Genomic DNA, 15,246 nt, shown 5'->3' with positions numbered 1-15,246 from the left:
GCTAACCTCACAGAGAGCTAGTTTAGTACGGCGTAGGCGACCAAACTCAGGTTCCAGATGAGGAAGTAGTTAGGACAGGGGAGAAAGCTGGGTAATGGAGGAAGACGCTGAGGACTGTGGCCGTCGTCCAACAAAGGCATGTCAGTGTGAAAGGGACCATAAGGGTGTCTTCCCACTTCACATATTCTCCCACGCAATGCAGGAAAAGCAGGGAGATTGGTTCCTAGCCGGGCAGCTGGGGAGAGATAAGCGTGCCAGTTTAGAGGGGCTCAGTGGAATGGGGGAGGCCGACAGTCGTGACCAGTCCCTAGAATCTGAGGACACCGATAGGGGCATTATCTTGAGAAAACAAGAATGGACATCCCTTCTGGCATTTGAGGGAGCAGACTGGGCAAAACTCAGATATTTGTATGTAGGGGCAGAGTAAGTGGAAATGTAGTTATGTAGCTTGAGGGGGGAAAAAGAAATCTGGAGAAATTTCAGTGGGATACCCCAACTGGTTTAAATAAAAGGCAACTTGATCTTTATATAATTGATTAAGATTACCAGTCAATACTCTAGTCATAATGCCAAGACTTTACTAAGTGTTTTGGACATCACTTTAAAAATATTGAGGGTGGGGGGCTGTTCTTACCCTTTTGAAGCCCATAGTCTGAAATGAGGAAAAAGTCAGATAAATTCATAATACGATGAATAGGTATGTAAACATGTTTTCGGATGTGGACCTAATGACCTGCTGAGAAATGTGAGTTTTCTGCAGTCTAGATTTGAAGTGTTTCCTGGCAGAAATGAGTCTTGACTTTAGTTTTAGCAGAAGAGAAATTCACCATTAGTTGGAGGGAAGTCGGAACGATGCTGCAGGCTCACAGCATCGCAAGTGTGAGTGATGAAGCCAGGTAAGAAAATCAAAATTTAGATGAATGACTTATGGGTGCCCCCTCTTCCCTGGGCTTGGGCAGGAGGGGACTGGTCTGTGAAGCCCCAACAGTTTGCACTCCATTCCACGGAGACGGAGCTCAAGGGGAGGCGGGTAGCACACCAGCCAAAGGAGGAAATTCCGCTGTGATCCCCAAAATCCTAGCTGTGGTTCTTGAACTTGATCCTAGATTTCTACCTCCCGAGATAAGAACTTGTTCACAAGTAAAGCTGTCTGGGCGACCGAGGGCAAAGATGTGCTTTGAACTTGCCGAGTAGCAACAGCCCGGCTACTTTAAGAGGAGATGTGGGAAATGTCAGGATGGGCCTCCGTGTGACAGGAAAGCATTAACGAGGTGTGTCAGGAGATTCCAGCTTCCTTAGATCATCAAAGTCCTGGAATAACATGACTTCTTTTCCTGGAACCTCTGTTAAGACCAGGAAACACTAACTTTTTAAAAAGTGCATTTTTAGGACTCTCGAAGGAAGTTATATAGGAATTTTAAAGGACTGAAAATAGGTGAGAGAGAGAACAAGCGAAAACTTCCGTATCCTTTGTTCAAGATACAATTCTTGGTGTGTGTTTTTTAATATTGGCCACAGTATTTTTATTCTTTTCTGTCCAATCAGTAGTCTAATCAGAACTAGAGCAATAGCTCCTATCAAAGCTCACTTTCTCATACACGTAGTTGGTTGCAACAACGAAAAAGTTTCCACCTGAAAGGAATTTTGCTTTATGTGAAGAGTAACATATGGGTTGGGTTAAAACCGCCAGAGCTCCTTTTCTTCGTGGCACTTATCACGAGACGCTGAATTATGAGGATAAAAAGAAGGTGCTTGCTTAGAATGTGAGAAAAATTAAACACCTGAATGTGAGCCAGAAAGAAAAAAGTACACCGTTGTGTCTTGAATACGGGAGGCCTCTGCAGTGACTGTGGTCCCGGCGTTCTTCAGATCTGTGGTGCAACCCGGGTCTCCGTCACCCTGGAGTCACTAGTGAAACTGTTCTGTGGTTTGTTATTCATCCTGGGAAGGTCTCAGTGAAGAAATCCCTTTAAAAGAAATCTTGACTGGCATTTCAGTTGAAGAAGACTTGTTACTTTTGTCAGTAGATTTAGCCTATTTAAAAAAACAAAACAAAACAAAAAACAGGAGCGGGAGGGGGCTCCATGAATAGCCAGTGAGGCCACCCAGTAAAAGTGCCACTCTGTGACATTGTGTCACCCTCCTCGGCCCGGAGGCACAGCTCCTCCTCAGGGGACAGGCCTTGGTCTTCCTGCTGTACCCCAGTTGTTTAAGATGGAGGAAGAAAAATAAGTCTATAAATCTGGCATAAAGAGAGTGAGTTTATTGTTTTTACTTCATTTTCCCTTAACTTTCACTTAGCAGCAATAGAAAAAAAAAATTGCTGTTTTCATGTCATTTTCCACGTCAAAGGAAACCTTATCAGGAAATATGGTCTGCATCGTTTGTAAACTGGCTTGAGTAATGCTACTTCAGTGTGGGAATTATTAAGGCAATTAAGGTTTAAATGAGTGTCATCCTTATTCTCCCTTTGTAACTAGTGTCTCTTCAACTTGTCACAGATCAAATGCCGTTTCTCTGGAATGAGTAAACCAATCGGTGGAAGATGCTCTTTATCAAAATTTTATAATCTTAACATATTTTTGACCCAAATTTTTAAGCCATATCACATGTTTTAAATGGAAAACGGACCATCACCATTAAAAAATAAATCTGGAATTTTACTGTATGTAAATTATATCTCAATAAAGATATAAATAAACCTTCCCTTTCCAGTGGATCTTCTCCTTAGGTCAAACTATGAACATTCCACTCCTTGCTTCCTCCACTTTACGTCCAAAATATACATGGGGAAATCCTTCTACATCCCTCCTACCCGCTGAATGATGAATGAATCATCTGTTTTCTCTGAAGTGAGATAGTAAATTCAAACCTCATGAAAGGAAGGATATGGTGTTCTCATGGGTTTTTTTTTTTTAAGTAAGAAAAGCTTTAAAATATTTGCTTTTTATTATGGAAACTTTCAAACATACACAAAAACAGGGAGAATAGTCGCAGAACCCACATCTACCCATCACCCAGCTTCTCCAGTTTTCAGGTTTGCCAGGCTGACTTCTTTTTGGCAGCATCTTTGACACAAAGACCTCTTTTTTTTTCCTTGTAAAAGTCCTCAGCTGTGCAGGCCTTGCTGCTGACAAGGGTCCTCTGCATTTCACCCAGCAGAAGCTCATCTGCTTCCTCGTTTCATGGCCCTGGGATGGCTGTGAGGACTCTGGTTGTACACGTTCGGAGGGCAAAACTGAATGCGCAACCATTTTGCTTATGTGCGCTTTAACCTCGTCCCTTCAGATGAAAGAACACCACACCGGTCAAGGCCCCCGCTCCTCAGAGAACACGTGGAACCGTGTTCCCCGTGACCAAACAAACCAGAGAGTCCATTTAGCCTTTGCCCCTCGATACACGACAGGCCCAGAAAAATGTGCCCATAGGCTTTGTGCAAGGCCAGACACAAACACTGACCAAGACTTGGCATCACGAAATGAGGCGGGATGGACGTGTGCCAGATTTAGTTTCAGATCAACGAGAACTGGTCGGAACCCTCCTGGGGGAGAGCCCGATTCCACGGTCTGTGGACAGAAGTGCGGAAGCCGGCGCGACCCTGAAGTTCACTCTGCTGACGTTTGGGAGCAAGTGATTCAGGAGGAGGAGGGCTTGCACACTCTTGATTCTGTGCTGATTTGCGAGTGGATTTTTCCAAATTTCTCACAACCAAGGTTCTGATAAAGATGGGAAAGACGAGAGTTTGAAATTCCATCCCGAGTACAAAACTGTAGCATAGATGCTCTGGGTTATGGGCTGAAAATAAATTCGTGTGCTCAGACAGCCTATGGGAAAGGGTAGTAAGGTCCTAGGGACCACGTGCCGGAATAGACACCCACTCCCCACCCCTCCACCCCCATCGGTGACACTGGCTGAGAGCTTGTCCAAAAGCAAGGTCAGAACGACCCTGTCCGTACTAAAACCACAAGTCCGAAAGCCTCTCTGTCGTCAGCTCAGTACTGGGAACATTTTGATTACATCTTTTTTTATCATGTGACACAGTATTTCCCCTTCCAATGATGTTTCCCTTTATTAAATAACTTTTTAACCACTTTATAATTGAAACAAACTTTTATTTCACTTAGTCTTTATTCAAAGGCATGTGTCTGCCCTCCCTTCATGTTTGTTTAATGGAGTAAGAACTAGGAAAGGGACCAGTTTTTAGTAAGACTACACAGAATTGCCTAGTGCATGGTTTCACAGGTTGAGTGGCTTATTTGAGTCATGTTTATACATTTGATGGGAATAGCACTGACTATAATACACGTATTTTTCCCAAATCAACAGAAAAGCTCTAGTACTGTCATGGGTGCCATTCATGGGTCCATTAGCTACAAGGCCTTCTCCTCACTTTAATTTTCTCTAAGTATTTTCATATTCTACACAAACAAATCAAATTGTCCTTATCCCTTTTCAAGACCGTAGCGTACCCTCGCTGTTCTCACAAAGCTTATTATGCCACTTACATTTTTCTTCTGGAAAGTGCCAGTCTTTGTTCCCGCATGGAGCACCGGGCACGACGCAGCTTCTTACAGCAAGCTGACTTCCGTCGCCCTCCAGGGCAGGGTTAATTGGGAGAAAGAGCTACCTCTTCAGTAGTGATGCAAGCCAACGCAGCAGAACTAAGAGACGAGGAATAATTTTGCAGAATAAACAGTTTAACTGTTCTAGGTTTTTTCCCCCCAATGTCAGACATTCTGTTCTTTAATTATGTTGGGTTTTTCTCAGGAACAAACTAAAAGTTGTGATATTTTGTGTGTCAGATTTGAAGGTTATTGAATAAAGAATCCACAACTTGAAAGAAAGGTCCTGCTTGTACTTATTGAATAATTGGGGTCATTTTCACATAGCCTTTCTGTCGAATTCCGAGGTTGGAGCTTGAATGGCCTAATAATTTTTTAGAATATGAGACCAGGAACAGCTGCCTATATAAACTGTCATTTCCTTTCTATTTAGTACATTTTAACTGTTTAAGAAGTAGAATATTATTTGGTTTCTCTTCAATTTTTTAAAACAGATTTTTAAATAGATAATAAAAGTAATTTCTAAACATACTGCTTTTTCTGAGTAACCTTAGAAAGATCACATTTTACATCTTTAGTTAAACTGAGCAAATTTGAAAAGTGGTACCTTTTTTAAAAGCAAATGTAATTTCACTTCTATTTTGATAATACTGATTTTAAAAAACATGGTAGATTTAATAGTGCGGAGAAAGGATCCGCTCTAATTCTGGTGCCTGTCCTCTTAGGAACTCTGTTAGCCAGAGTGCTGTAACTCTAGCTTCCCCTTGGTCTTCCTGGCCCTCTGAGTTCCCCCCAGTCCCCTTGGCTGCTTCTCCCTGCCTGTTCTTAAGTGTGGATATCACCCAAGGGGCAGGTGTTAGAACGTCTTCCCCCAGGAAGTGTCCCCATCTGCATCTCTGTCCTCTTGGAAATCCCAGATGCTCCAATGGATCTAGAACCCCAGAAAAGGTTAAGAACCACTGTCTGTATCTACATGTAGAAAAGACTGTCATTGCATTGAAAGAATTTGTAAAGGACACTGACTTAGACATTCCGTCTGAGCTCCACACTTACACTTTGGTACCCAGCATCCGCATGGAGGTGTCATAGGCATTCCAAACCTAATGTAGCCCAGGCTGAGCTCCACATCATCTCCCTCCACCCAGAGCCGGCTCCCCCCACCTCTCCCTTAACCGTCCCCAACTGCATGCTCCTACCTGTTCAAGCCAAAATCATTGTGGTCTTTTTTTTTTTCACGCTCTGCATCCACACCTCTCCCCTGCCTCCCTGCTTCTGCCCTTATCCCTCTTCAGTATGTTCTCCACGGCAACCAAAGCAGCATCTTCCACCACCCTCCCCTAGCTTCCCACCTACTGCTAACTCAAATTGAAAGTTCTTACCTGCCCCCTGAAGCTTCATGTGACCTGATGTGACTTGACCCTTGTTACATTCCTGACATTGTTGCTCCCCTGTGTCTACTTTCCATACTGGCCGTGCAGTTTCGACCCACAAGCTGCCACAGGTCTTTGCACACACAGTGTCCCTGTGTGGAAGGTTCTCCCTGCAGACATCGGGTGACTTGCTCTCTCCTTCAGGTCTTTGCTCAGTTAGGCCTTCTTGGGCCTTAAGTTTAAAATTGCAATGTCCCTCCCCCATCTCGCTCCAGAATATCCTCCTTTCTGGCTTTTTTTTTATTATTATTAACTTACTGTTTGCTTATTGTCTGCCCCCTAATATAGTGTAAGCTTCTTGAGAGCCGGGAATTTTTTGTCTGTTTTCTTTCACTGCTCTTTCTAACCATAATAGGTTCTTGATGTATAACAGAAACTCAATAGTCTTGATTGAATGAATTTTATTTTGAGAATTTGGCATCTTTGTGGTTGTCATCCATGTGTTCTGCTCACTGTAAACGTCTATGTATTATATCTATTGTATAATTATATCAGGTGGTTTGAATGGATTCTGTTTCTTTTCTGGTTCACCTCTTTACTTAAAATAGTAACTGATGCAATGATAATTATTGATCGTTGTGGTTTGTAACTTCCCCACATTAACCTGAATTCTGTTTCCCACAACTACTTGGCAGCTGAGAGAGTTCATCTCTGTCCACTTCTTAGAGATTCCTCCAATTCTAAACCACTCTCAGTGACAGAGTAGAGAAATTCCTTTAAGGTTACTATAAGTTACTCAAATTACCCTAGTATAATTTTGAAAAATGTCACAATGGTCCAATATTACAATTCCTAGCTGTCACAACACTTTTCAGAGTATAAATGTACCTTGCAGGTATACTGGTAGAGCTATTTTAATTAGCAACAGCTTTAGGCTTTATGGCATGCTTGTGGTTCTATGCCAGGAATGTAAGAGGTGTTTTTATAAAATAAATTGATACCTGCTAATGTGTCTGTTTTGTAAGTTTGAAATTATTTATACTAGTTATTCCTAAAGTAGAAAACATCTGGGCCTGACGTTCAAAATCTGGTGTTGTTTGCATGGTCTCTTCAGAACAACAGTAATAAGCTAGAGATCTGAGGCCTTTTTAATGGCAGTTCGAGTGATAAAACTTTTTTTTCAAGGGTGCTAATGTTTAACGTTGATGTGTTCATCATGCACTGTTTCAGGCTCTGCAGGATGAACTGGAAAACCGCTCTAACCAAGTGCGATGTGCAGAGAAAAAACTGCAGCACAAGGAGCTGGAGGCACAGGAACAGGTACCGGGCCCTGTCCAGCTTGGCTGGTTGGTTTGTGTACTTCCTCCCTCCAGGGAGCTTGTATGTTTCCTCTTTGCACCAGGATGCTTTGGCTGTATGTGACAGAATGCTCCACCCCTAGTTGGCATAAACAACAAAGAGATTTATTTCCTCACAAAACCTGAAGTCTGTAGGTAGGGCAGGCTCTGCGCAGAAAGCCTTGAGGCCCTGGCTGGCTTCTAGGACATTCTTGTGGCTCTTCCCCGTGTCAGCTTCATCCTAAAAGCAACTCCAAGGCATCTCATACAGATCTAGCAATATCCAGAGGCAGAAGGGACTGCCTGCTTCTAGGGACCCCTTCTGGGAGACCTTTCCCAACAACCCCCACATAACACACGCACATACCCCACTCTCTTCACATCTCATTGGCCAGAACAGGTCACATGCTCGGCCTGGCATTTCTGATCCCTGGCAAGAGGACTGAGGGCACCAAAACCCAGCCCAGACCAATCAGGCCCACCTGCTGGGAGTGCAAGTGGGAGAGGAAGGGTAACTGGACAAGGACGAGGGGGAATGGGTGTTGGGTATGCCGCACAGTGTCGGTCACGTCTTCACGTTACAATAGATGGACAGCATCGTACTTAAAGACAGAAATCATATTCTTTTGAATTCTAATTTTCACCTCCTTTTCTCCATTAGTTAATAAAATAAATTTAATATAACTACAATAATCTGGCTCTGACAATGGCTAATGAACTATTTCATTTTCAAATGACAGGTTTGTCTTTATTTAATTCTTCTGGTTATAGTGGATTATTCTTTGTGGTAATGTTGATCATTTAAACTAAAGTCAACAATGTATCAATAAAGATCACGAGTCGCAGTGAAGCCTTTTATAAATGCATTGGGCATTGTCCCCAGCCATTGGGCATAGCATTGTGGACATTCTTCTAAGCGCCACTGATCCTTTTGCACAGAAGCTGCCACAGGTACTAAGAAATGTTTTTACATTGTCACCTAGTCAAGTCAGTACCAGAATGTTAGGTTAGGTCATTTTGACCTTGTGGGAAGAGTCAACATGGAAGTAAGGCCCATAGGGAAACCTTCCATCTCTGGGGATGGTTACAAACAGGATCTTGTGGAGGGGGATTGCGCAAAAGGGTGGACATAAGCAACTAAGAGACGCCGAGTATCAGTACTTATGGAATTGACGACCTCTTATAATTTCTTCCTACTCTCTGATATGTACCCAGCACGATCATACATGTCATGAATATATCGTGTATATATGACATGCATAAATATGCATTTACATGTACTGTATAGGGCCTGTGTCATACAGTCGATAATAGGGTCTCAAAATACAATAATACTAGAACAAAAAAATTACTAACTACACTTTATCAAAGGCCTACAAGATAACAGGTACCATATAAGAACTGTTACACACACTAGTTCATTTATCCCGATAACAACCACGTAAGGCCAGCATTATGGTCCCCATGCCACAGAGAGGTTGAGTGACCCATCCAGGTCACAGAAGTAGTAAATAGTACAGGTGGAGGCAAACCCAAGTTTATCTGAATTCCAAACCTTTGCTCCTTTTGTGCCACTTTCTACGTTACATTCCTAGTTCATAAAAAAAGCTGCATGGCAGCGACGGGGAAGTACATTTATTAAGGATGGCAGGGAAACAAACACACCGTTGCAGACGCCTGCTCCAGCGGCATCAACCCTCTGTGGGCAGAGCGCGGCAAGGAGCGAAGGAGATACAAGCAGAGCAACATGGCCACAGATAAAAACGCCTTCGTGGGTGGCAGTGTGCTGCCGAGTGGAGTGGCGCAGGTTTCACTGTCACTGAAGGTCAGCCGCGCTCCACCTTCTGTCCAGGACACTTGTGACTAAAGAAGACAAGCTTCTTACAGGCAGGAAATGGTGCTCCCCAGAGGACTGGGCTTCTCCAGTGTGTGATAAAACATGACTTAAGGTAAAACTTTGTTGACATCACTCTAATTCATGGCAAAACTTCACACAGAAAACTCCATGATATGTTGAGAGTGGGGAAATTAAAAAATCCCAAATAAACAATGGGGAAGGATTCAAGAGTCACTTCCGTCTTTTTTTTTACTGACTTCTTTTTGATCATCAAAGTTGCTTTCATCTTTGTGATGACAATAGCTTTTTAGACTATTTCTTACACTAATTCCTGATATCTCCTATTAGGCTACAAATTTACCAAAGAAATGTCAGGAAATACCCATGGGTAAAGCTGAATATTTCATAATCTTTGCAACTATGAAACGTTGGGTTCTTTCCACAAGATCCTAGAGTGTAGTGGGAGAAAAAAAATGCCACTGTTTCAACAAAATTCAGGAGCAGATAACAGGCACTTGATAAATACTACTCATTTATATTTAATTTAACTTTTATTTTTAATCTAAGTTTGACCTATGCTCCCCTTTCAACGTGTAACGCTGATAGAAGTAGTCAAAAATAATTAGAAGTATTGCCCTGTGCGTTTTTAGGGTTGGCTTACATACGAGCTTCCTTAGGGTATTTAAAATCTTGAGATTGGTGTATATGATTTTCCTTTGTGCATCTGGCAAAGCAACTGCAATAACGAGTCGCTGACGGACATCAGCCTGTCAAACCACCGAAATGCGTGCAGGTCTGCTTCCCAAAACTCTCCTCTCTCTTTTTTCAAGCGAGTATTATTATCCTGATACTAGTTGCATAAAGAGTCAAAATTGAAACTGGCAGAATTACAAAGAACAATTTCCAGGGCTTCCTTTTTTAACTTGCTTTAAAAAAAAAAAAAGCTTAAACTGTTTCTGTTTTTCATTTAAGAAAAATTCCTATGTTTTGATTCTATAAAAACAAAAAATGAATGAGGCATTTTAAAAGTTGTGTTTTTAATTAAAAACAAAAAGCTGCTTCTCATCAGGTCTTGATGGGTGGTATCCTTGCTGCCCACCCCTTGCCTCACTGCCATCAGCTCTCCTCCCTCCTCACCCTTGGCAGGTCCATCAGCACCTTGCCCAGAGGCTTGTTCATCAGAGTTCAAAGGGTTAACGTGCTTCTCATGCAGGTTCAAGATAACCCAAATAAAATGAGAAAACACTAATTTTCCATCTAAGTCAGCCTTATGGAAACATGATCTTTCCTGTAGTAAAGTAATTAAAAATCACTGTTAATTTTATCCATAACAGGAGTTAATAATATCTGCTCCAGATAAGATCTGAGCAAGAATCCCATAATTGCAGCAAACAAGAGGGGATCCAAGCTCCGACCCAGCTTCCTCATCGTGCAAGGAAACTGAGTCATCGGGAAAGGATGTGGCTTTCCGAACCCCGTATAACAGGCCAGGGTAGGACCGCTCCTACCACGTGGCACGTGGGCTACTAGCTCCCAGGATATTGTGTTTTCCATTATAGCAAACACTATATAAAATGGATATATGTTGTGTGCCATTCAGTTTCAAAGGATGTGTAAAACTAAATCTCGTTTTCCAGAGCAAACAATGTTCCATTATTCACAATGAGACTAAGTGATTTACTAACCCTAACCAAGATAATTTGGTCTGCTAAATTATAGAAAAGACAGAGAAGAAAAGAAATAGTCTAAAAATTCACTTGGTATTCTTAACATGGTACAAAGTATATATTTGTCACAAAGGCACTAAACTATATCAGATTTTAATCTAATATAAGGTATATAATAGTATACATGTAACAGAACCCCTGGTTAGAAGTAGGAATCTTACATTTTGAAAGTATTAAAGTTTCCCAGAAGATTATTTTAAATAAGTTAGTGAGGAAAAATAATAAGTCATAGATCTCCTAATAAGTAAAATACAATGCTGTACATTTCTCAGCAGGGTCCTACTGTTTACTCGACTTTTGACGGGCATGTTGTGCTAGACAATGGCAGGTGCTGGGAGGAAACAGGATGAGTAGGTCAGAGAGGAGTTTCTAGTCTACTGCAGCAGAGGAGACACGTATAAAATGTAGACTCCACGCATGGAATTTGAGAGAGGTTCTTGATCTTCTAAATGGCTTAGAGGCTCAGAATCACAAGATGTGGAAAGAGCACAGGATTGGTGCTTCCCTCCATCCTCCCTGACCCCTGTGAGGAAGGGAGTAGAGGGTCTTTAGCTGGTCAAAGGACAGGGTCCCACTGCCTGGGCAGGGTTTGGAGCTTGCTGACACACAGTTGTCTCAAGGGCCTGGGGCCCTTGAGGGAACTGGTCCTCCTGGGCAGTCAGAAGAGGGGCAGCACCTCTGCCAGCCTTCTCAGGGGCCCCCTGGGCTCCCACCTTCTCTTGCTGCCCAGGGCCACTTCCGGAGGGCCTCTCTGGCCTTCTGGCCAGTGTTTTTTAGCAGCCCGCTGCTTTGATTGCGCTTCTCTGGTGTGTCCAGGTGTTAAGGGTCTGGACTGTGCAGGTACAGGTAACCCATGAATTGTCTTAAAATATGTAGTGAAAAGGACTTCCAGTCAGGATAGAGGCATAGGTAAACATGCTTCACCTCCTCGCACAACTACAGGAAAGATTACAACTAGACTACAAAACAAATATCACCCAGAACCATGAGAAAATCAAACTCTAGGGAAGTCCGACAATCAAGGATTTAAAGAAGCCCCACATTCATCCAGACGGGTAGAAGGGACGGAGATGTGGAGAGAGGTGGAGAGGCACAGAGCCGCAGAGTGTGTGGAGAGGTGGCAGAATGGGTGGTCCCACAGTCACGTGTGGTGGGTAAAAATCAGAAGAGATATCTCGGGAGAGAGTGATCCCAGCCCCAAACCAGACCACCCAGCAGCCCAGGGTTCCAGGGCGAGGAAGATAAATCCCCATAACTTCTGGCTGTAAAACCCATTGGGGGTTAGGACAGTGGAAGAAACTGCCAGATTCTCAGGAGACTCCTCTTAAAGGGCCTGCATGAACTTAGGACTTACACAGACCCACCCCCTCTATATTCAGTACCAGGGCAACAACTGGAAAGGCACAAGTGGCATACGGGTATAAAGTGAAGTGACTGGAAAAAGGGTGAGTGCCAGAAGACAGCTTCCTCCCAGGCAAACCTCCAGAAGGCAGGCAGTGGCATTTGAGCCCTCTCTGAGCCCTCCCCCCACACAGAGCTACAAAGTGGTGAAGCGGGTTGTCCCACCCTGGTTACTACCTAGGGCTCCACCCCACACAAGTTACAGGTCCGCTCTTCTACAACAGGCCACTCTACTAAGAGAGAGTAAAAGCAGCTCTACCCAATACACAGAAACAAACACAGGGAGGCTGTGTTTGTTTTTCTGGAGGTTTGTTCTGTTCTTTCATTTGGTCCATTTCTTAGAAATATGGACCAAATGAAAGAACAGAACAAACCTCCAGAAAAAGAATTAAACAAAACTGAGATAAGCAACCTATCAGATGCAGAATTCAGAACACTGGTTATCAGGATGCTCAGAGAACTCACTGAGTACAGCAACAGCATAAAAAAGGCCCAGGCAGAAATGAAGGTTACATTAAGTGAAATAAGAAAAATCTACAGGGAACCAACAGTGGAGGGGAGGAAGCCAGGATGCAAATAAAATGATTTTGAATATAAGGAAGAAATAAGCATTCAATCAGAACAGCATGAAGAAATAATTCAAAAAAAAGAAGAATAGTATAAGAAGTCTCTGGGACATCTCCAAACATCCCAACATCCAAATCATATGGATGGCAGAAGGAAAAGAGGAAGGGCAAGAAATTGAAAACTTATTTGAACAAATAATGAAAGAAAACTTCCCTAATTTGCTGAAGGGAAATAGACATACAAGTCCAGGAAGCACAGAGAGTCCCAAAGAAGTTGGACCCAGAGAGGACCACACCAAGACACATCATAATTAAAATGCCAAAGGTTAAATATCAAGAGATAATCCTAAAAGCAACAAGAGAAAAGCAGAGAGTTACCTACAAAGGAGTTCCCATAAGACTGTCAGCTGATTTCTCAAAAGAAACTTTGCAGGCAAGAGGAGATGGGGAGAAGTATTCAAAGTCATGAAAAGCAAGGACCTAGACCTACAACCTAGATTACTCTATCCAGCAAAGCTATCCTTTACGATGGAAGGGTAAATAAAATGCTTCCCAGACAAATTAAAGCTAAAGGAGTTCATCATTACCAAGCCATTATTACATGAAATGTTCAAGGGACTTACTTAAGAAAAAGGAGAAACTATGGCCCTCAAAACTATGAATGTGAAAGTGGCAACAAATTCACAACTATCAACAACTGAATCTAAAAAACAAACTAAGCAAACAGCCAGAACAGAAACAGAATTGCAGATATGGAGATCATTTGGAGGGTTATCAGCTGGGAGCAGGAAAGGGGAGAATAGGAGAAAAGTTACAGGGATTAAGAACCATAGATTGGCAGGTACAAAATAGACAGGGGGATGTTAAGAATTATATAGGAAATGGGGACACCAAAGAACTTATATGCACAACCCATAGACATGAGCTAAGGGGTAGGGGGGTGTGCTGGAGGGAATGGGGGTACTGAGCAGAGGGGAGCAAAGGAAGGAAAATTGGGACAACTATAATAGCATAATAAAATAGATTTAAAAATAAACATTAGAGCAAAAATCAGAATTCAGTTATTGGTCAGAAAGCAGTTATCAGCATTGAGGGTTTTTTTTCTTTAACTGGGTAGTGGTACTGATTGCACTTATATTTTAGAAAGATTAATATGGCCATAGAAGATAAGATGAACAAATGAGGAAAAGAGACAAATTCAGGAGTCACGGCACTGGAAGTCACATCACTGGTCACAGAGAAGTCAGGAAGGCTTGAGCTGAGTATGACAGACCTCCACCTACTGCTTTGCTGTATTGCACTTCCCAGACGTGGTTTTTCACAGCTGAAGGCATGACCCTCCACCAGCAAGATTACTACTTGCTTTACTGCGATACTGGCTTTATTGCGGGGCCTGGGACCAAACCCAAAATATCTCTAAGGTATTCCCTTATTGTCAGAGGGAGTAGAGAGAAAGGAATGGATATGAAGACTCAAAATTCACACAGATTTAGAGGGCAAATGAAAAGAATATGTCAAAAATAACACGAGTTTTTGAAATTGATACGTTGGTGTATAGTGGGCAATGACAGTATCGTCATTTAGACGATACTTTCCCGTCAGACTCCCAGGAGAGATGTATGCTCTTGGAGGGTGGGCTTCTGAGCTGGGACTGTCATATTGGCCCTTATATCTCAGCATTTAGCCTGGTGCCTGGCCCTGTGGTAGTCAGTGAGTTCACTGAAGGAAGAAAGGAGGGACGGAGGGGGGGAGGGAGGACTGGCCACATCACCTCCAGGGAGTTTAAGGATGAGGAGTTCCAAAGGCCACTGAACTTGGGTGATTACAGGTCCTTTGTATTACACCTCCCAAATATATTTTAAATAGACTTATTCTAAATACATTCTTGATTAGACTTTTGTTAAAATAAATATTGTAGGGTGTCTTGTAGAATCTTCATCTGGGGTGAGGAGGATCCTTGAGCTTTCTCATGGCCCATCTGGGATCCTCAGCTGTTCCCCAGACGTCGTAGCGCCAAAGGGGTCATACAAGGGCCCCTCCCTTGCAGCCCACCTTTCCTCTTTTTTCCTTTAGTAATTTTTTCCAGCTTTATTGAGGTATAATTGACAAATAAAATGGTAATTATTTAAAATGGACAATGTGATGAGTTGATAATACATTGTGAACCGATTGCCACAATTAAGTTAATTAACACATCAGCTCACATAATTACTTTTTCATATGTGGTGGGAACACTTAAAACCCACTCTCAGCAAATGTCAAGTATACAGACGGTATTATTAACTATAGTCCTCACGTGTACATTAGATCCCAGAACTGTCTTATAACTGAAATTCTGTACCCTTGGACCAACATCTCCCCATTTCCCTCACCCCTACCTCCTGGTGACCACCGCTCCACTCTGTTTCTATGAGTTCCGCTTTTTTAAAAAAGGTTATTTAAGTAT

At 42.6% G+C, this 15,246-nt stretch overlaps 1 protein-coding gene across 8 annotated transcripts in view; it reads left to right on the top strand.

Moving 5' to 3' along the window:
* CEP112 (centrosomal protein 112) overlaps positions 1-15,246 on the top strand; it is a 370,586-nt gene that overhangs the window by 271,589 nt on the left and 83,751 nt on the right. For 7 of the 8 annotated variants that reach the window (XR_006653046.2, XM_045182487.3, XM_045182485.3 and 4 more), the window contains one exon: positions 7,163-7,252. The exons of the other annotated variant lie outside the window; for it this stretch is intronic. Coding sequence is in view for 6 of the 7 variants with exons in the window: in XM_045182487.3 (XP_045038422.2) it covers positions 7,163-7,252 (90 nt within the window). In the remaining variant the exon portion in view is untranslated. The remainder of the gene's footprint in view (positions 1-7,162; positions 7,253-15,246) is intronic. 8 annotated transcript variants of the gene reach the window in all.

The sequence above is a fragment of the Desmodus rotundus genome, chromosome 9 (genome assembly GCF_022682495.2).
Source record: "Desmodus rotundus isolate HL8 chromosome 9, HLdesRot8A.1, whole genome shotgun sequence".
Classification (NCBI taxonomy): domain Eukaryota; kingdom Metazoa; phylum Chordata; class Mammalia; order Chiroptera; family Phyllostomidae; genus Desmodus; species Desmodus rotundus.
This window is presented reverse-complemented; position numbering and strand designations above follow the sequence as displayed.